This window comes from Pseudonaja textilis, chromosome 1 (genome assembly GCF_049901715.1).
Source record: "Pseudonaja textilis isolate UNSWEBS1 chromosome 1, rPseTex1.2, whole genome shotgun sequence".
NCBI lineage: Eukaryota > Metazoa > Chordata > Lepidosauria > Squamata > Elapidae > Pseudonaja > Pseudonaja textilis.
In genome coordinates this window covers 159,671,271-159,692,731 of record NC_141990.1, presented here as the reverse complement: position 1 = coordinate 159,692,731, position 21,461 = coordinate 159,671,271, and the positions used below count along the sequence as shown (strand labels likewise).

The 21,461-nt window shown below is 39.0% G+C and overlaps 1 protein-coding gene across 4 annotated transcripts in view; it reads left to right on the top strand.

Annotated features, from left to right (window-relative positions):
* The first annotated feature begins 1,489 nt into the window (after positions 1-1,489).
* The window catches only part of COL6A2 (collagen type VI alpha 2 chain), a 48,647-nt gene continuing 28,675 nt past the window's right edge, over positions 1,490-21,461 (top strand). For 2 of the 4 annotated variants that reach the window (XM_026707649.2, XM_087919491.1), the window contains exons 1-13: positions 1,546-1,738; positions 7,502-7,618; positions 8,835-9,430; positions 11,041-11,061; positions 11,614-11,679; positions 12,632-12,685; positions 14,141-14,185; positions 15,020-15,046; positions 16,240-16,266; positions 16,356-16,400; positions 17,303-17,356; positions 18,822-18,884; positions 21,371-21,433. In XM_026707649.2, coding sequence (XP_026563434.1) covers positions 7,531-7,618; positions 8,835-9,430; positions 11,041-11,061; positions 11,614-11,679; positions 12,632-12,685; positions 14,141-14,185; positions 15,020-15,046; positions 16,240-16,266; positions 16,356-16,400; positions 17,303-17,356; positions 18,822-18,884; positions 21,371-21,433 — 1,149 coding nt within the window. In that variant the 5' untranslated portion in view covers positions 1,546-1,738; positions 7,502-7,530. Of the gene's footprint in view, positions 1,739-7,498; positions 7,619-8,834; positions 9,431-11,040; positions 11,062-11,613; positions 11,680-12,631; positions 12,686-14,140; positions 14,186-15,019; positions 15,047-16,239; positions 16,267-16,355; positions 16,401-17,302; positions 17,357-18,821; positions 18,885-21,370; positions 21,434-21,461 lie in introns of all 4 variants that reach the window. The other 2 variants (XM_026707648.2, XM_026707650.2) reach the window with 2 other exon arrangements.

The window sequence follows — 21,461 nt, the reverse complement described above, 5'->3', positions numbered from 1 at the left end:
GCATCCACAAGAGTTTTAGTACTATAGAATATAAACAGCTGTGAGCAATTTTAGTAAGGAGCATGTCAAAGTTAGTTGTGGTAAAAATGTACAGTGCTTTTGACATGTATTGCCTCCTGAAGGATCCATTTGCAGAGGTTGGTATTGTACAAAGAGACTGTCATCTCTCAGCAAACTTCGCAAGATGCCCAAGTATATTGCTATTTGGTGTTACTTAATGTTGTACCTATGTATCAAGGGCATGTTCAGGGAACAGGTGGAAAGCCAAGACAGAAGGTATGCTTTGTGATCTGACAAACATAGAAAGAATTTTGATCACACCTTTGTCCCCATCTTCACTTTTTGGACAGGATAGAGTGATACTGTATAAAATAGTAAGAAAAAAGAATGTAGTCAATAGCAAAAGAAATGGCGAAAGCATTAAAAGGCAGAGAAAAGGCAGAGTGCTTTTAATAAAATTGTTTTCCTAATAGCCAGAACAATTAACCATTGCCTTCAGAAGTTGTGGGTACCCCATCACTGGAGGCAGAGAAGAGAAGAGACTGGAGAGCCACTTGTCTGAAATGGTATAGAGTCTCTTGCTGGGGGGAGGGGGGGTTGAACTAGAAAACCCCTAAGGTCCTTTCCAATTCTTGTTATATTCTGTTAAACTCTAACATTGTTTTGACAGTGGTTGAAGAGAATTAAACTGACTCCAGCAAAACACATGAGAGATAAAACTACTGAATTGAAACTGGAAAGAAGTGGATGGTGTATTTTAGAGAGAGGATATCATGAAATTGAACAAAGGGTGCAAGGGTCCATTTGGGAAGTAACAATTTCACCGCAGAATTTATGGCAGGGAAATGGAGAAGATGAGGATCGGTAGCCAACCATTTCACTAATTCGAGACAGAGGCTTGGTTTCCGCCTTACTGGATTGGGTTCATTGTCTAAGGTTGTGCCTGCAAAGAAACGTTCATTTTTCCTGCATTCTTATTATTGTTGATGATGTTAATGTTTATTTTGCTTGTCCTAGTGCTTGTCCTTTCGCACCAGTCAAACTCTGGAATCAGAAAGAACAAGAAGAACTGATTTGAAAATAGCCAAGCTAGGCCACCGTTGAAGTCTCTGGGGCTTCGTTTTAAGCAATTTTACAAAATCTCCTTTTCTCCCCAGTAAGTTCAGCAGGGGGGTCGGGGGGTCGGAATACTGTACAGTACAGACATAGCAGGAAGCAAGCAAGTTAACGAGAGCAACACAACCCACTCTTTCACAAGCCTCTGTCATCTAAAGGCGGTCACTCCATCTGTCGTGGCTTTGTAACTCACTCAAAAATTCAACCCTCCTCCACCCCCGCCAGCCTTCATTCACGTCCCACCAACTCCGGCTCTGAAGAGAGGAGATCCAGGAAGCGCGCACCCCGCCCTTTCCTAAGGTAGGATTGATAGACCCACAGCGCCACCTGGTGGATAATGGATAAGTGACTACGCTGCTCGGAGCTTTCTTCCAAGGAAAGACTCGAAGGAGGAGAATGAAGAAGTAGGCTGTTACGTCCCATCAGAGAAGTTACAGTCTGGAGCTGAAGAAAGCGCCGCCACACCCGATTGGCTCCTTTCCTTCACTCAAAAACTGAGAAACGGAAAGAAACCCTTTCTCCCTTGGAGATGCAGACCCCCTCCTGAAACCAAAGGCTAACAAGACCCAACTTCATCTTACCCTTTTCACTCGAAAAGTCTATTGATCTCGGTGTTTTGCAGGTAAGCTGACTACAACTTTGTTATTCCTGCCCATATTGTGATTTTCTTAATTATTATCAGAGAACAAGCAAGTTTAGAAACACTGTTGTTTATCAAGAGAAGCAAATTATATTTTTGCACAAACAGGAAATTTTGCTGAACTTTTGCTTGGATGTTCAGTTATAGGGAGGCAAAGCTAATCCTCTATGCTTTCTCAAAGCCCTTTTTCTCAGCAGAAGCAAATGACTTCAGAATACAGTTGTATTCTTCTTTCAGCCACCAAAGCTGAGCAGAGGGGTAACATAGAATTAATCAGAATATGTATTGTTTCTGGGATCATATCAGCACAACGATCATTCTGTTATTTTTTAACCACTTCTGGATTTTTAAAAACTTCTCTCTGGTTTAACTCTGCTTAAGAAACTGTAGAACATTTGGTCTGTACTCATTGTAAGGACTTTTCATCTTCTAATAATCTAGGAATACAGTTAGATGCTGCAATGCTTTTAACTTTTAAACACTGTCTAGTTTTCTTTCCTTTAATCCTACCATTCTAGATATATTGCTTTCTTGTGTCACAAAGGAAAGTGCCAAATTCATTGACTATTTTAATTCCAGATTTACGAGTTGTACTCGCTAGTGAGTTTGATTGACAAATTGAAATGTGTGTGTGTGTGTGTAGAACTTGATAGAAGAATAATTTACTCATCAACACTGTTTGTCCACCTGTATTGTATTTTTTGATACAAAAGTACATAGTAGCATCCTTAGCTAACAGCATGCTTGGTTCTTGGTTTTACTGCTTCAGAGTTCAGCCCTTGGTCTCTAAGCTTATAGAAGTCAGCCCAGCCCAGCCGTCTTCTTTGTGGAAGGACGTGAATGCAAAGCAGAACTTAATGCAGGGAGGAAGAATGTTATTCTGAACAGTTACACATCAAGAATCTCTCTTCAGCTATTACTTGAGAACATGTTTCTGTCCAAACACAGCTCATTTCACAAAGGTATCACCACAAGCAGCAGTGCCAAGAGAGGCCCAAACTTGCATGGTTCTTTAAAAAGGACTCTGATATGATCAATGTCTTGGATCCTCAAAATGTCTAGACCTACCACAGAATATGCTCTTCTTCTGCATAAGGCTACTCTGCTGAATGATCTGGAAACTGTAAGGAAAGTTATATCCAGGTTTTTAGTTAAGGCTGAATGTCATATGTTTCAAGAAAGCATTAGTACAACAACATGAAATACAGTGAGAAAATGCAAGCAAAGCAATCGGAATAGAATAGAATGAGAATAGGATAGGATAAGATAAGATAGAATAGAATAGAATAGAATAGAATAGAATAGAATAGAATAGAATAGAATAATGGCCAATGTTAGAGGAACTATTCAATGTCTCCTTTGGTTAAGAAAACAAAATCAAGACTAGCTGTTAATATGAAAATTTAAAAATGTCTCCACTCTGGGCACCTATAGCAGCTTGTTGTTACATAATTACTATGCCTTTTGCTCAGCAGAGAAATGTAATCTACTGTAGCATACTGGAAAAAGCTGTTTTAAGTTCCACATATTTCTGAAATATAAACATAAAGGAGAGCTAACTGTCCTATACAATCTGTTTTCCCTGTAAATTCACTATGCAATTTAGAGACCCAAACTACAGCTGGAATTCCTTGATTTGCAGGCCTGAAAATGCCTGATGTGTTTAATCATAAATATAAGCACTTTAAACCTAAGAACCGAGAGTGTAGTGACTTTATTAAAATGGCTGCAGATCAAATAAGATTTGTAGGGGTAAAATGTTACTTTCATTAACAGCTTATATTCCTCAGTTCTAAGGTTTATGAGACTCAAGTTATGGGTAGAAGCCACAGCTCAGTATGCAGCTCAGTATTTATTTCTGTTTGAAAAAGACTTCATTGTCTATTGCCTTTCTTTAATATCAGAGTTGGGAAAGAATTTTTATTTGCAATCTTGATTATTTTCCTTTCTTTTGAAACATTGTCTCTGTAAAATGTTCTTGATTATTGATCTGTAGAAGAATGTATTTATAATGTGTGAATATATAGACTACCAGAGTTTCTAACAGGTAAACACTCATTTATGATCTCATTGTTTTTCTTAAGTAAAATACTTCAGGAACATCCAGTGTTTTTTAGAATCTAGATATAGATTTTAATGTTATTTTTTCTTAAGCGTAACTGACTGTGTGGAAGCCAAAGAAAAAGAACCCCAAAAGCATGTGAAGCTTCTAATATCTAATGAAATCAGAAAGACATTGCCGAGAACTGCATTTTAGGCCTCCTAGAAAATACCTTCCTATTGTGGGTATCCACTCCTCTTTTAGAACAACCTTGGGAGGTTGTTCTTGAACAGGATGTGATCTGGGCACTGATGCAGGGGTTGTGCAGTTGGGAGGTTCTTCTCACCTCCAGAGTTCATTGATGAGGGGCAAGTCATTGGGCTGATTCTTGATGAGTGTGGGGACACAGGAGCGGGGTGGGGGAAATCCACAATTGTGTTTCAGTGTGAGCAGGGAGATTGCTTGCATGATGGCGTGCTCTTCCAAACAAATGCCATTCCTTCCATTGACATATAAAGGGCATTGCTTTCAGGGAGGGTGGACACTTTATTTAATACTATTCATGAAAATAAGCCCTGCATGGTGAGATGGTACACTCCAGAAACAATGCCAATGAGTATATTTCAATGTCAGTGAATCAGGCCAGACTCTCTCACTGCCATGTAGAAATTTTGTGGAGGTATGTAAATGTAGACTCAACCATCCAGGCCAAAAGCATGTAAAAGGTATTTTGACTGAAGAAGTTACTTGGATGAGTAACAAAACATCTCAGTTTAATAAACTTTGGTTCAGTTGCCATGATTTAACCTTCTGCATGCTTTTGGCCTCAATGATTGAGTCTACATGTACATATTGCACTTCATTTTGGATAGAACCCCCTGCAAAAGTTAGTTCATTCCAATGATTCTTTCTGCCTAACCAAAAATTATCATTTTGACTGAAGAAGTTTACTTGCATGAGTAACGAAACTTCTCAGTTTAATAAACTTTGGTCCAGTTGCCATGATTTAATCTTTTACATGTTTTGTGTAGGAAAAGTGACCCAGATTGTTGGGGGCAATATGCTGACACTTTAAGCTGCTTAGAAAGTGTGGTAAAGCACTATGAAGTGATATATGTAGAAGGCTAAATGTTATTGCTATTGCTTGTACACTGAAAACACTACAGCTGGGATGAAAAATACTGTTATAGATTTAGAGAATCCCACAAATGTAGATCCTTAAACTGCTGTGGTATCTCTCAGAAAAGATACAAAAGCAGCCACTTAATACAGGACTATGGATACTTTGCCCAATTATCCATATCTGTTATATCATAGAAAACTTCCCTTCTCCCCAACTGCTAATGAGAGAAGTAACACTACTCTGTAGTAATTATACTCTCCTTCTTGGCATCTTGTTACAAACCAGAGACACCAAAATGGTGAAATCTGTACCATGATGTCATCACATGAAGTTTGCCATTATGTATACAGCCATTTTGTTTGCACCCCAATGTTTCATGCAAAATATATTTTGCATGAGGGAGTCCTCATTTTATTTATTTTATTAGCTATAGACTAGAAGCACACTTAGTTTAACTTATGATAAAGTAAGATATGGACACCCCAATCATGCTGGTTCTCCAGAAGCTTGTGAAGACTTGGTTCCCTAGACACCAGGCCAGGATGATGATGGAGTTCTGGTATGGATACAATTGTATTAAATGTGGTGGGATTTTTAGGACCTTGGCCCACTTTATTTTTAATGGATTTGTGTAGTTTGGTTAATATTTTTATTTCTGTCATCATCCAGAAATCTCTGGCCAATGGGTGACTGTATATGTTCATTAAATAAATAAATATAAATAAAATAGGCCTTCCATCAGGCCACATTCATATTGGATTTGTACCAGATAACTTCCACTAAAACCAAGGTATTCCCCAAGACTGCTGAAATAAATATCCTGATTTAAATTTCAGATTAATGATAAAACATCTCCATCCCCTTCCTCCACATTCATCCAGTTAATGTGGGGTTTTTTTTCTCATTTTATTATGACTGCCCATAAAAGTGTGGTAAATTTATGGAATAAGCTCAATCAAAAATGGAGGAAAGAGACAAATCTCTATGGTAGCAGATTTGAAAGAGATTGTGTAAGGAGATTCTGTAAGGCGCCACAGCAGAAAAAGCTTGACTCCTGTGCCCCATCAAATGTAGATCTTTAGTTGATCCCAACCACAGTATGCCTTCTTTGCCAGATCTAGTGGGGCAGGCTGATTTGCCAGAGAGAGTTGGTCTCTCAGATAGCTTGATCCAATGCCATACAAGACTTCAAAGTAGTTTGAATTGGACTCAGAAGTAAACTGGCAAGCAATGCAGCTGGCAGAGCAGAGATATAACCCATGCTGACCTAGGAGCGCACATCCCATACTGCTGCATTCTGTACCAGTTGAAAATTCTAGATACTCTCTTCAAAGTCAACCCCATGTAGAGTGTATTGCAATAGTTCAATCATGAATGATATGAATGACTCTGAGCAGGGCTGCAGATCCAAGAATGGGTAAAACTGGCACACAAAACAAAGCTATGCGAAAGCCCTCCTAGTCATAGCTATTCCCTACTCATCAAGTAGGAGTTGTGAGTTTAGCAGGACCCCCAGATTGTGCACTGGTTCTGTCTAGGGTAACGCAATACTATTTAGCACCAAAGATGGAATCTGTGGGCTCCAAAATTCAAAGCCTCTTAGTCTTGTCACAGTTCAGCTGAAGCCTTTTGTTCCCCATCCAGGCACTCTCAGCCTCCAGACAGAGAGATAAGCTATCCATATCATCATTACTAATTTGCCAGAGGTGAAGATATATAATTGGGTATCATTAGCGTACTGGTAAAAGCACCTCACATAGTAGGGGACTTGGGCCAGACCTCTCTTCTCCAACATCACTGACTGGAACAGACCACAACGGAAGGAGGACAAGCAACACAACACTCTGCTACCCACCCTCAATCCTCTGAGCTCTTCCAGAAGGAAGACTTCATTGTTGAAGGTATCAAAAGCCTGAGGAGTCAAGTAGGGCAAGGATGGATATACTACCTCCATCCCCCACCCCCATGCCAGAGGTCATACAAAAGCATGACCAAAGCCTTTTCCATCCTATTGCCAGGTCTGAATCCTGCCTGAAGAGGATCCAGATAATATGCTTCCTTTAAGGCCCTCTAACATGTTGCACAACCATTTCCCCTACCACCTTCTCCTGAAAAGAGAGATGAGATCCTGGATGATATTTGTCCAGTGTTCTGGGATCCAATGATGGCTTCTCGAGGAGGGAGCAAACATGACCTCTTTAAGAGGTAAAGAACAACCCCTTCCTTCAAGGAAGAGTTAATTAATCACTGCAAGAACCCGCTCACACAACATCCCCTGAGCTGCTTTAACCAGCTAAGAGAAGCATGGATCCAAAGAGTGGGTGGGTGGCTGAGCTTACAGGCCACTGAGGAGTCTCTCCTGCTTGAGCAGGAGGCTGGACTAGAAGGCCTCCCACAGTCCCTTCCAGCTCTAATTCTATTCTCTTTACAATCTGTGCAGCTTTTTTTGGCAGTTCCTATGAATTCTGCTAGACCAGGTAGACAAAAAATCTCACGCTGTATAAGGCATCTTTCCAGCATCCAATACTTTGTGTCTTAATTCATTTTTTTTTAACTTTTTGTGCTGATTCTATCCTAGCAGCACGTGAAGCAGACGGGAGAATTGTGGGGATGTTCCCACAAGCCTTTTTAGCTGTTCTGCTCTGCACAACTGTGGTCCCCCTCCATGCTCAAAATGATGAAGGAACTCCCTGTACAGGTAAAAAAAAAACACGGTTTCTCGATTTACTTCTGTTCTTTCTTTGTGCTTTTTCCTTCTGCCATGCCTTCTGAAAATATGTAAAGCTGTAAGTTTAATAGAAGAAATAATTTAGAAATCGTAGTGGTGTTCTATGTTTACAATCCATGTCTAAAACTCTTATATTTGATTATCTAGGATTCTGCAGTGCTTTGAATCTAAAGGCAAAATGGTGTTATCAATCATACAGTATACTCATATATCTCTAATTCCTTAAAGCAGTTACATTTTTTCTAGAATTCTGTGACTGTGATGCAAAATGTAGTGACCGAACCGGTTGTAACACCGATTGAATCCCACCCCTGAATCAATACCTTTATAGCTTGAATTCTGATCATATCTGAAACTTGTCCACCAAAGATGAAGCAAGGAGTTGTTACTGAAAGCAGCACAGACTGCCTTTAGACTGTATTTGTAGGCTTTCGGGAAAGAAGAAGCATGCATTATGATGCCTTGATGAAATAATTGACTTACACTGGCATCGCATGTTTGATACAATGGCAAAAGGGTAGGATTTACATCATGATTATAATATGATGTGTGTCATATTAATGCAGTCTCGTTCTATTTCGGACACTGTGGATCCCTGCTTAAAAAGAGGAACATCACATCTAGGAACTTGATCTAGGAAGGGATATAGGAGATGTACCTGGGGTAGAAAAAAGAAATTCCAGTAGTCCATTTAGCTTAATAAATACAGTAGATATTTGCATAAGGGTGACTAGGTTTCTAATAATTTTGTTAATTCTTGAGGTTTATTCATGTGATTATTTTAGGCTGAGAAACTGTATTGATCAAAGCTCTCATTTATGGTACTCGCTGTCTGTAAATTTAGATTAGCCTCGTTGGTTTAACGGATACATGTTCCAAGTGGAAATAAATAAGGCTCATGCAATATTCTGTATGTTACCTATTGATGCTAACCCTGTAATGGAGATGAGAATGATCATCTCTTCTTGGAGAATGTGGCCTGGGAAAAAGGGAGGGAGAGACCTCATGTCTTCATGAAGCTGTAGGAGTCAGTTCAGAACTGACCTTTAACTCAGCTACTGCACCATGGGAATGAAAAACTACACAAATTCCAAGGGTTTCATTCCCCAGGAATATCTGGCAAGTCTGTAGATGTGAACGTGTCTAGTCTCCTTACCACATTCTTTCTGCTCTTCTCTTTATACAGATAAAACTGAGTGTCCTATCACAGTGTACTTTGTCATTGACACATCTGAGAGCGTTGCCCTTCAGACTGACCCTATTGAGAGTTTAGTGAACCACAGCAAGAAGTTTGTTACTCAATTCGTCAATAAGCTGGCCAATGAGGTCTACCAACAACAAATATCCATAAATTGGCAAATTGGGGGACTTCATTTTTCAGATATAGTGATAATCTTTAGTTCTTTAACCCAAGACAAGGCGCTATTCAATGATCGGTTGAAAAATATCCGTTACATTGGTCGGGGCACTTTCACAGATTGTGCTCTCTCCAACATGACGGCTCAGATGCCTCTCAATTCGCTGGGGGCGAATTATGCCGTTGTGATCACTGATGGCCATGTGACAGGTCATCCCTGTGGAGGGATGAAGCAGCAAGCTGATCGAGCACGAGATGCAGGGATCAAGCTCTTTGCAGTAGCCCCTAGCCAGAAAATCTATGAGCATGGTCTCCAGGAAATTGCCAACCTTCCACATGAGCTTTTCCGGAACAACTATGCCACCCTAAAGAAAGGTACTGTTGATGAAGATACTGAGACCATGGATAAGATCATCCAAGTTATGGTAAGAACTGATGCCTAAGAATTGTCCTTAGAACATTGTTTTACTGAATCATTTAGTAGACTTACTGTCTATTAAGGTGGGAGCTGCAAGCTATGGTTTTTTAAAAACCAAACACTAATTGGTTTAATTTGCATGAAAATACTTCATGGCCATCATTAGAAACAAAATATTTTAGAGAAGAAATGAACAGGAACAACACCAAAGGAGATTGTTCCTGTTCCTGCTACCTGAAAATACCTCTAAGGAGGCATTTCCTATACAGGATTCCAGGACCTGCTCCAGAATTTAAGATGATGCTTGACTTTGTTCTTAGATAATAATAATTTTTAAAAATGGAGTAGCCAGCCCAATTTTGTGCATAAACTCTTCCCCAAATTCCTTTTGTTTTTCCAAACTCTGGCTATAATCTCCTTGTGGAAAATGAACAGGTAATTCTCCCTGCTTCTCAGAAGTAGAAGAAATGGCATTTCAAGCATCTTTATAATTGTTGGATGAAAGCCATTGGCTATCTTGGTTTCAACATGTTCATCCTGGTTCTTCCCAGTTCTGTGATTCTAATAATAGTGCTTGTTCTTCCTAGGCTGTTTACAAATAATTGCAACCAATAGGTGGAATATAATTCAGATTTTTGACCAAAATAAAGATTCATTGTCTGATTGTTGTGCATCACTTCCAGCAATCTTATCTGAGAAGTATTAACTCAGAAGCTTTCAGAAGGATTTTTACCTTAATGCAGGGATGAAATTCAACCACCCCTTGGCCCACCTCGGGAGATGTGGTAGGCAAGATTTGAATCGGTTAAAAATCACCCCTGGTTGCTATTATTATTATATCAAATATAACAAGCCATGCCCACAGCCACGCCCACAGAGCCAGTGGGGGAAAAAAATGAATTTCACCCCTGCCTTGGTGTCATAAATTCCCATATAGGAATAGTAATCCTTTATGAATAATGTGGCTTTTTTGTTGGGTCTGCTTCTTATGAACAAACCATAACCTTCCATTCATAAATCGCATCCCACCAAGAGTAAGCAATACTAGCAATGACATATTTGCCATCTGCTCCATACTAGGATTTTAATTTCTCCCTGTTTGTTCCCATGCGCTGCACACTGCTGTACAGTCATCTGAGCCCTTTAGTATTGACATGCATAGTCCGCCACAGAAGAAAATTCCAGGATCAAATCTTGGACTTCTTCCACAAAATTATGTCTTCTATATACTTTGTATCGTTTTCTCTGCTTCTAAAATCCAGTTTTGAAAGCATTAGGATTTCCATGTCAAATGGCAAAATGAAAAATCTGAAGCCCGAGATTTGATTGCAAGTAGGATCAAGCAGAAAAAAACCTTCAGCAGAATATCAGTCATTATTACTAAAATAGCCGTACTCCATCTGTTGCGTTTGATAAATCAAGAATTCTCATCAGCCATACAATCTGCATATCTCCTTTAAAATGGGGTGAGAAAAAGCTATCTTTGCTTTTGTTGGAACATGCTTAACCAGACATTGTTGGAACATGCTTAACCAGACAGATTCAAAAGAAAGAGCTATGCTGGTTTCTTTTTTTCAGTTTTATAATTTTCTTTTATTTTTGTTCATTCCCTAACAGAAACATGATGCCTTTGCAAAGGTAAGTGTACAGGTTGTGTCCATACAAGAATATTATGAATAGGAACTTTTGGAAACCATATACAGCTTCAGGTTTCGAATCACTTCCAACTGGGCATTCTGTTTAGAAGAAGAAGACCCCTTCTGATGCAGTGAGACGTCTTTTATCAGAAAATAAATTCTGGCTTGAGTTGCAGTGTCATAGAGATCTATCCAGTCCAGCTTAATTCTTTTATGGATTTGTCTTCAGAAATATTAACAAAGGGATAGAATACAAAAACTGAACAGAAACGGAATTATTTTTCCTATTACAAAATCCTTAGAAAAGGATGTGCAATTCACATATCCAGAAGGCAACCCACAAGTGCATGATATAAGATTAGACAGCCTTCCTTCAAGAAATATAACAGAGGAGCAGGAAGTGTTTTTAGTGGAGTTATTTAATGAGACTGATTAAATATGACGGTCCTCCTATTAAATATAACTTTGCCCCACACATCTCCAAGATATCCTTGTAGAAGAGGAACAGAAACCATATTATGAAATCTTCACCTGTATTTTCTTTTTCTTTTAGTGCTATAAAATGAGCTGCCTTGAAATTCCAGGCCCACGTGGTCCAAAGGGAGTTCGAGGACAAAAGGTAAAGATATAAGTGCAAAAGGGACAATAAACATGTAAGAAGAAAGAGCAGATTGTGTATTATATTTCCTAAGGATTTCAACAGAAAGCCCACATTAATGGCTTAAAAATACCAAAGATACAATTTCAAGAGTGTGACTATCATGCATTCATGGGTTGCAGCTTTGGGGAAATGAAGTGAGGAAGTCTATACAATAATCACAGTTTATTACTAATTCAGCACAGTCACTTATCTTTAGACTATATACAAATTAACTTGAATTCTAAAAATTGGAAAAAAAATTGTTTTTTTTTAATATACATTCCCTTAACATCAACATTTTTATGAATATGGTATATAACACAGAGATGTACAACTTGTGTACAACTTTTCCTGATTATGTTTCATTTAATGCTACTTCTTCTGATATTAATTTTTGCTTTTTGAGTTATAGGGAAAGAGGATCAGTAGACAAAGATGTATAATAATCATTATTCTAATATACAACTTTGTGTAATATACTGTATGTTGTTCCGTAAGTTTTACATGAAAGTCTTGAGCCAAGTATGATAGACTCATGCCTCAATTGATGAGTCAACTTTTGCTCTTAAACTGTACCAGATTTTTACATTCATAATTTAGGTAGTTGTGTAACTGAGAATTTCAGTCTATTCCCTATAAATCTGCTTCCTCTACAGCTGCATAGTTCTCTAGTATTTGAGGACACATTTGCTGTGTTTAGAATATAAGCAATTCAGCTTCTTACATTTTTGCAAACGTAAGGATTTGGATAGGATTTCTTCCAGATTTGTAGGTTGAACAAGAAGCATGGCATTGAATAGTCTCTGAAGATACAATATGAAAAGCCCGAGCCAACAAGCCACATGAAATGATGTGTGAACATAGGAGTTGATTCAACTTTTTGTTTAATGGGAAATCTCTGAACTAATCATTGTATTTATTTTACTTTTAGGGTGCGAAAGGGAACATGGGGATTCCAGGCTTTTTGGGGCAAAAAGGACGACAAGTAAGTAACTGAAAAAAGGGAGACTTCTAATAAGTGCTATACAGTTGCTGTTTCTTTGAACATGGAGTACACAAGATCATATTGAATCAGACTTTCACTCACACAACAGTTTTAGGATGGCATTTAAGTCTAAAATTACCCTGTGATACTCAATCAGTATCTGAATTCCTTTGAGAAGGTTCAGTCAGTATATTATCTTGGTCATAGGATTTTCAACTTGCTTTAATGAGAATTTATTTATTTATATAATCTGTGTACATTCATTTATCACACTGCTCTTATCCCTATTCATAAAGAAAATCAAAAGCTTTTTTTTTCTTTAATAATAGAAGTTTAAGTGGAATTCATCAGATTTCTAAAAACAAATTAGATCCTCATTAGGGGTCAAAGAATTAAAGCCCATTTTAGCCATGCTGGGGAGGGTACTTTCCAGATTAGGATTCCCCATATCTAAATATGCACTTTAAATAAGGTTCATATCGTTGTTGTTGAAGGTCTTGCCGGGGATGTTCTATGCTGAGAGTGGCTGATGGAGTAGAGAGAAGATCCTCACCCTGTGTCATCCATCCTCTTGGCTTTTAGTCTCTATTTAATCTTTGCTGATTTTATTTTTTTAATATTTTCTGTTTATCATTTTGTGAGCCTCCCAGAATCACTTCAACAGGCATGTTATTATACCGATGTCTATAGTCTGTGTGCTCTAACAGACCATTTCCACTCAATGGAAAAATATGCCTGTCCTATATGGGGCAATGTTAATACTGATACTGAAGATGTGTGTGTCTTTATTTATATATTATGTGTGCATGTAGAAAGCAACTGGAATCTAAAGAAGTGTGTGCATCCTTCACTCATTTATTAGCTTTCCATCCATATCTACCTTCTGTTAGGATCAGAATGAAGAACAGGCTTGACCCAGATATTATGTTGTAAGATGGTGTGACTTTCAGTGACTTTCTTTTGCCCAGGCTCACGCACTATATCATACATTGGTTGATAATTCTGGCAATCAGAACTTGTGAATGGATAGGGAAGATGAGGAAAAAGTGTACATTTGACTCTCCAACTTGCTAATGTACCCCAGCACAGCTTAACAATACATCAGAACCAAGCCTATATCTTTTTTACAATGTGTGAAAGCACATATAGTTCGTTTATGCTGCTTGCTTTCATTCTACACTGACCTCTAATAAACAAAACATTTGATGTAGTTGACTGCAATGATAGGGCAAAAGAAATATAATCATCACTGCTTATAAAAACTATAATACAATTCTTTCAACTCTTTTAAAATAGTTTTGTATAGTTTACAAAAATGTAATTAATAATGTTGCATAACGCAACTATTACCTTGTTCAAATTAATGTAAGTAATACATATTTTGCCTGCCTAAGATAAATGAATATATTATGCAGATTATGTCAAGGAATAATGGCATTTTCTTTTTACATATAGGGTGATCCAGGAATTGAAGGTCCAATTGGACACCCTGGGCCTAAGGTAAATCATTTTGGGTCTCACTTTTAAGCATTCATTCTTGTGCTTAGAACTTGACCAAATAAGAGAGTTCTAGAGAGAAGGAGAGAGGAGGGAATGAGAGGGATAGGGAGAGGGGAAGATGGGGAGAGGGAGAGGGAGAGAGATCTTGGTAGTAACCAATAATCATTAAAGCTACAGAAAGCAAATTTATTTTGATTATCAAAATAGGACAGATAATTAATTCGGGAAAATGATTGTTGGGCTGATTAGATATCAATTCCTTTATCCTGTTCAATATCTAAAAATTCCTGAATTGGGAACAATTAGTTCATCTTAGGTTTTATAGACTGCGAAGAAACAGATGTGGAACTCCCTTCCCAATAACATTGATGAAAGACATGAACTATGTCCCAAAAAGCACCAGCTGAGAGAAATACTGGATGATAGAAAGAAAATGAAAAGTTGTGTGAATTCAATAGATAAATTAGAAGAGATTTTCTGAGCACTGAAACAAAAAATGGAAATGTGAAAAACTGGTGGAAATCAGGTGGGAATCGCTTGCAAAGCATGACTCTTCCACCGCAACTGGTAGCCTGCAGAAGCAGCCTTAAGTGTATAGTCTAATCCAGGGGCCAAAGCCAGAGGCCAAGCAGGAAGACACGACATAGGAGAAGATAGATTGAGGCAAGTTGGGAGAGTATAAATTCCAAACTAATCATTTACTTAAATGTATTTGTTTAAATCAACTAATTAACAAATCTAAGTCAATTCACTCTACTTAGAGTAGCATATCAGAACTAAGTCTATACTATAGCCACAAATGCTAACTGAAAGCACTTTCTGTTTCTTTTCCAGGGTATTTCTGGTCTAAAAGGAGAGAAGGTAAGGCAGTTTTACACATTCAGAAAATTTTGGGAAGTGTGCTTTATAATTGGAATGCTTCATTTAGTATAATTCTGCATTTCAAGGAGAGCCCTGAGCAATGGGTTCCCTGTCACCTTTCCTGGGGATAAAGGCAGGGGTGGGCTGCTGGGGATTCACAGGGGTTCTGTGCAGTTCAGAGAAACGCCCCCCCCCAAATTCCACTCCTGACTGACCCCACCTACCCCGCCTCTCCCAGGAGCCACCACGTGGCCCGTTTTGCATGCAGGTAGGTGCAGGGCCCATGTGGAGGCTCTGGGAGGGTGAAAAACGGACCTCCGGAGCCCGGGAGGCCGTTTTCACCCTCTCGGTGGCTCGAGGAAAACCTCTGGAGCCTGGGGAGGGCAAAAACGTTCCCCCACGATGCAGGAGGCTGACTAGGCCACACCCACCATGGCCACCCCCACCCAGCAACCAGACAGAGAACCCTTTGCTAAAGGTTTTGAAGCCCAGCCCTGGATAAAGGCAAAAGGCCTTCCCCGTATGCAGAACCTACAATCCTGGGTTGGGCGGAAACAAGCTCCTGGAATGTAGGAGAACCTCTGCCACTAGGACAGAGCAATGCTTTGGATTGGAAAGCAGAACTATATTCTCTAGCATAACTCTTTCAGCCCAAAGCAGCCTTTTCTGGGTTGGGCTGTTACTGGTTTGGAGCTATGGAGCTCCTAGGAAAAGAGGAAGCTACTGAAGGAGTGGCAAAGAGGTGCTTTGAGGATCCCTGCCTTCCCCACATGCCTGAAGCACTTTTGGCTTCCGTGTTGGAAGCACTGTTCAGTGGTCCTGTGCTTTACTGAAATGCTCTTAAACTGCAGTTGTATTTTGATTTTAATATTGTCTGGCTAATTGCTGGGAGGGTATTTATGATATCATTTCTGACTTTCTTATTGTGAGCCACCTTGGTAAAACTTCTATCCCTAAATAATTTCTTTTTTAACCCAATTGGCCAGACAGGGCTGAACATTGCAACTGAAGTCTGGTGGTGGGTATAGGAGTAGGGAAGACCCTCCATGTCATTTGTTCTAGGGTAATATTTAGTGACACAGAATTATTTCACTCTGTCCCAGATGATTTCTTAACTGGCTGTCATGCTGTTGTGGCTTCCTTTTTAAAGGAAGCAGGGCTTGACTCATCTTGTTTTCTTATATCCTTTGTAGGGAGAGTTTGGAGCAGATGGACGAAAGGTAAGGTTTGACAGAGGAACATAAGACATTATTTCACTATTGGTCTTATGGAAAAAGCTGTCTCTAATGCTTTTGGTCTTTGATTTCAGGGAGCTGGAGGGACTGCTGGAAGAAATGGCACTGATGGACAGAAGGTAGTCTGGTTTTTAGTACTATAATGTCAGTCTTTTGTTTACATTGATGAAATGCCTTTTTAAAGGAGAATGAGCTCCCTAAATATAAGCTGTAATTGGCAATCTAAAACAGGAGAATGGCCCAGACTGATCATTAGTTTTCCTGTTCATTTTGTAACTGAATATTCATTGCTTGTGGTAAGTTCTTCTGTCTCATTCCTGAAGTACTCTAATATCCACATCCTCATTTCATTTCATTTAATTGGAAGAAAAATAACTATTTAATTTACAGAAAAAGTCATTTGACCTGACTGAAAATTTGTCAACATCATCTTGTGTATTGATCCTGAATAGTTGAGATGCATCTAAAATTAGTGGAGCCCCTATGAGTTATCGCCTTATCACCCACAACTTTTTTAGACTGGAGTTACTGCTCTTCTCTTGGCACTTGGCTGCTACTGTTAAATCGAAGTAAGGCAATTCATGGAAAACAGGCCTCAGGCAACTTCCCAGCCTTACTTTTTGCAGCTTAAAATGGAAAAATGACAACTTTTATTACAATGGCTGAAAAAAAACCTTCTTAAAATGAATTAAGATTTCACATAGATATTTTACATATTATATTTTTTTCCTGGGAGGATGAAAAAAAGATATAAATGCTGATACAAGGTCTCCTGCCATGGGCAGAGGGTTGAACTACAAGGCCTGAAAGGCCCCTTTCCAGGCCTATGATTCTATTTTATTCATTCTGAAATGCAGCTCAGTCCTCTTGGTTCAATCTCTCTCCAGTTCCTTCAGTAAAGAGGTCCTGAACTGCTGGTGGAGGGTGCTGAAGAAGAAATTTAAGTACCTTTGTGGGTTTTTCACCTCAACCCCTGTTTAACATTGCTCACAATCTCTCCTTTCATATCTAATGCTTTCAGGGCAGGATGGGGCGGATTGGACCTCCTGGCTGTAAGGGTGACCCAGGCGAAAGGGTAGGAGTGCTTTCTCTACTATGTCAATTCTTTTTTTCATATTCTTTATAAAAGGAGATTATTATACTCAACATGACTTTGGAATTTTATGGATGATTAAAAAATATTAGTTTGTTTTTTTAAGAAAAACAGACCTTGAAAATAAATTAAATAAATGGCATTGGTTTGTTTGTCAATAAAAACAAATGAAAAACTGAAACAAGAAGGTGACATTTATTTACAAATTTTGCACAGATCTTCAAGGAAAATAATAAAGTACAGTGATACAGAGTGCTCTGAAAGAGCACTTTCAGAATGTGCAAACAAATTAATCAATGAATTAATAGTAGAAAGGGGGAAAATCCTTTAGGGAAAAATGATTCAGTAATGTTTAATGCACCATGGATATATGGTTAGCTTATGCTTCTTTTCAGTTGCCTGTAATCATTCAATCATAATACTGTAACATCCACCAACAATCACACCTCTATACAACACACTCAGTCACATTAGTCAAACTGCTTGTACCATATCAGTGCAAGTTCAAGCATGTATCAATGGGTGGGATGCAACCTGTCTTCCCTTTTTACAGGCAATGTGTACATTTACTTGGTTTTTACATGATTTGATAATATGTTTCTACCTTTTGCTTTAGCATTAGCTGACTGGGAGATGTTTAGGAGGATGCAGATTATAAGTACAGTAAAAATAACACAACAATAAGTATTACATATCGACACCTGTGGCATGTGACTAATGCCAGAATGGTAGGCAGTATTAGCAATTGCTGGATCTTAAATCTGTTCTGCTCACAAATAGTTTACAAATTTTACCATCTTTTCAATTTCTACTCTAGAATAATGATCTATTATTAGTGTGTCCCATTCTCAGCATATTTTTTTAAAGTTCAGAATGTGAATTACACCATTATGCTGAACAGAAGCTGTGCATTTCATTAAAGTTCATAAAACGTATGCAACTTTCGCACACCTTTTGTACAAAAGACACGGGAACTAGCTTCACTTTGGAAAGTAAAAAGTTTAACATAATTTTGGTTGTTGGCAGAACTGATATGTAAGCAAAGCCATCATGTTTACTACTTTACTGGATTCCTTCCTCAGCATTCAGATTTGTACCATATAAAGTTCTGAGAAGGGTGAAATCTACCTCTGAATATCTGTGCAGAGTCCTTTTACTTTTTTTTCCCTATTATACTGCCACCAAATAATTCCACTTAGATCTTATCTGAATTCTCTCAGGTGCACTTCTAAAATGCCATCAACTTAAAGCAAGGGAAAAAATAAGCATCAGGATGGATATCATGAGGTGTTTTCACACCTCATGCGAAATCTTATATTATTATATAATATATTATTATACTATGATGTCTACAGTCACAGAATACTTTCCTATTATTTACATTCTACTTTTCTAAATGAAAATGGCTTCTAACTAAATCCTCCCGTGTCCCCACTTTTTCTTTTAGGGTCCTGATGGCTACCCAGGAAGCCCTGGTGCTAAAGGGTCACCGGGAGAGGAAGGGATCAAGGTCTGTACCATTCCATACTGACAGAAACTAAAGGCAGCATGACATGGTCAGGAAGAGTAAATTCAAACAAAAGCAGTGCATTAATCTGGCTGATTTCTCAGTTGAGAAACTGAGACAGTTTCTCAAGATATTTCGTTTAGAAAAAGGATTAGTAAAAGGAAAGGAACATGTTAGAGATTTGTTTTGAAAAAAAAGATTTTTAGAACTTTGGGTTACAAAGTAAGGAAACAAAAGGAAGTTGCTCTTCACTCAGGGAATCGTAGGGCTCTGCTGAGATTTGGAATGGACCTCCAAAAGGTGCTTCTCGAAGGGTGGGAATATCAATGGTCCATTTGCAGCCTCTTCAAGGAGCTCTGCTCTTTTCTTCGACTGCGGAGCACCTTCAGAGGGCAGGCCTGGTGAGGAGATAGGCAGCTTCTCTGCAGCATCACAAAGTAACTGCAGGTTTGCTGTGTTCAATTGATTTTACCTTTATAATAAAACAAGCCTTATGATGAGTTGCAATTTGAAAAGGGAGCTGGAAATTCTGAAAAGTAAGGTAAGGAAAATGCTGTTGTCAGTAGGAAGACAGCTAAGAGCCATTTAGAAAACGTGTTTCTTGCATGTCTCTTTCCATTTCCCAGTTGCTAATTTTTCCCATGGGTGAACTGTTTAATTGGGAAATCAAATCCATCTTAAATTATGTTAGGCTTGTCCCAACTTGAGCATTTAGGTAAGAAAGACCCTCAACTCCATGGCTGAAGTCAAGCAGTTACAGTGCAAGCAACGCTGGATCTGAATGTTCCTGCCCAAAGCCTGCGATTTTCCCACTTCCCTGGCCCAACCCCCCTTGACCAACCATCAGTGTCCAGTAGTATTCGCTATAGATGCTTTGGGAATGGCTTTGAGGTTTGGTTGCTCTTCGGTGGAGTTTTGCATTCTGATCTCATGCTCCATCTTTGATCAGCCAATTCAATCTGGATTGACACCTCTGGTTCTTGTAAACCATGTCATTCTCCCCCTTCCTACTCCCTACTTCCCTGATCTCCTCCCCATCCATCCCCGCATGTACATTTTATGGTGGGATGCCCGAAAAGCAGGGCATGCTGAAGTTGGCAGACCTGATAGTGAGGGATGATTTAAAAGGAGGAAAGCACACTGCATTCCTCTGCCTCAATGCACTGCTGTTAAATTACATTTAAAATGAGACATTGATTTCTAGCTCTTCCATCACTATCAGAATGGGATGCAGCTTGTTTTAAGGAGGGACTAATTTAAAGTCTGCATGGCTGGAAATTGAGAAAAGCTGCTTTAGATGCTTCTCGGTAATTCTAGATGCTTAGAAAACGGGCAAGAGAAATCAAGCAGGCTTCTCTAATGAGTTCTTTGGGGGTGGCATGAGCCAGGGCACAAAGTTTGGTTGATTTTTTTTCCTATCAGGGAATGTTTTATGGCACAAAATTAAGTTTTCCTGTATCTGAATGTGGAATCGTATTACCTATTTTGTTTCTATACTTATGTGTATCTCTAATCCTGCTCTATTTTTTCTTATCTCTGTAGTCTTCTATCTCTATGTTCCTCTGTTGCTAATTGCTAACTTTCTCATGGATGTCCCAGGACATAGATTGTGACTTGGAGAAAAATGGCATTGGCTGGTAAAATTTGGACTCCCTATACAAGAAATTATTCTGAATAAAAAAGTCTTCTTTTTGTTCTCTCTCTTTTGTAGCTTAAAAGTAAAGTTTAACAGTTTCCACCCCCACCCCACCCCTAATCTCTGACTTCTGGGATAAATAGATCTACCTGGGAGACCTTCTTCTGAGACATGTATCAGCAGTGAGAATAACACTGCCTTTGCCGCACCTCCTTACCTTTTGGTGAATATAGTTCCACTAACTTTTACAGTCCTTGTCTATTTGAGAGGACAGTTGCATCCCTTTCAGCCTAGTTTTTAGAGACAGTTTTGCCCCCTTCAAAGTACACCATTGCTCCAGCCAGCCACCTTTCTCAGAGCAGGCTAGATGGATTAGCCTTTACTGTGTCAACTTTAGGTAGGAGTTACTTATTACATCTTCGCTTGCTTCTGACCAACTCTTGTTGGAGCATCTCTTTTACTGCTGGGTTTCACTGGCTGCTGGTCCAATCATTTGTTCCTTGCCATTTGCCCCTTTCCTCACCATCTCTTCCCAGATGGTGCTCCTTTGCCTGCACTTAGACCTGGTTTGTCCCATGCTAGTCCCTTCTGCTCCACTCGTTCTCTTCTCTTTCATCTAATTTTTGACTCAACTTACCTTCTCTCCACACTTTCAATTTCCTTCTCAGCTTCCACCATACATCCTTCTGCTGGGCGTGACCACAACAGAGTTTGATTGGGACAAATTTCTTTCTGATTCCAGTAATATATGTATGCATGCATATGTAAATAAGACAACTATAACTGTAACAACTGTAACTATGACAACTATAAATTGTAACTTACATGCATTGTTTACTACATCTTGTTTCAGGGAGATCCTGGCCGGCCTGGCAAACATGGCCCACCTGGTCCCGATGGGGAAGTCGGAAGTTCTGTATGTATAACTTTGTGACTTTTCTGAA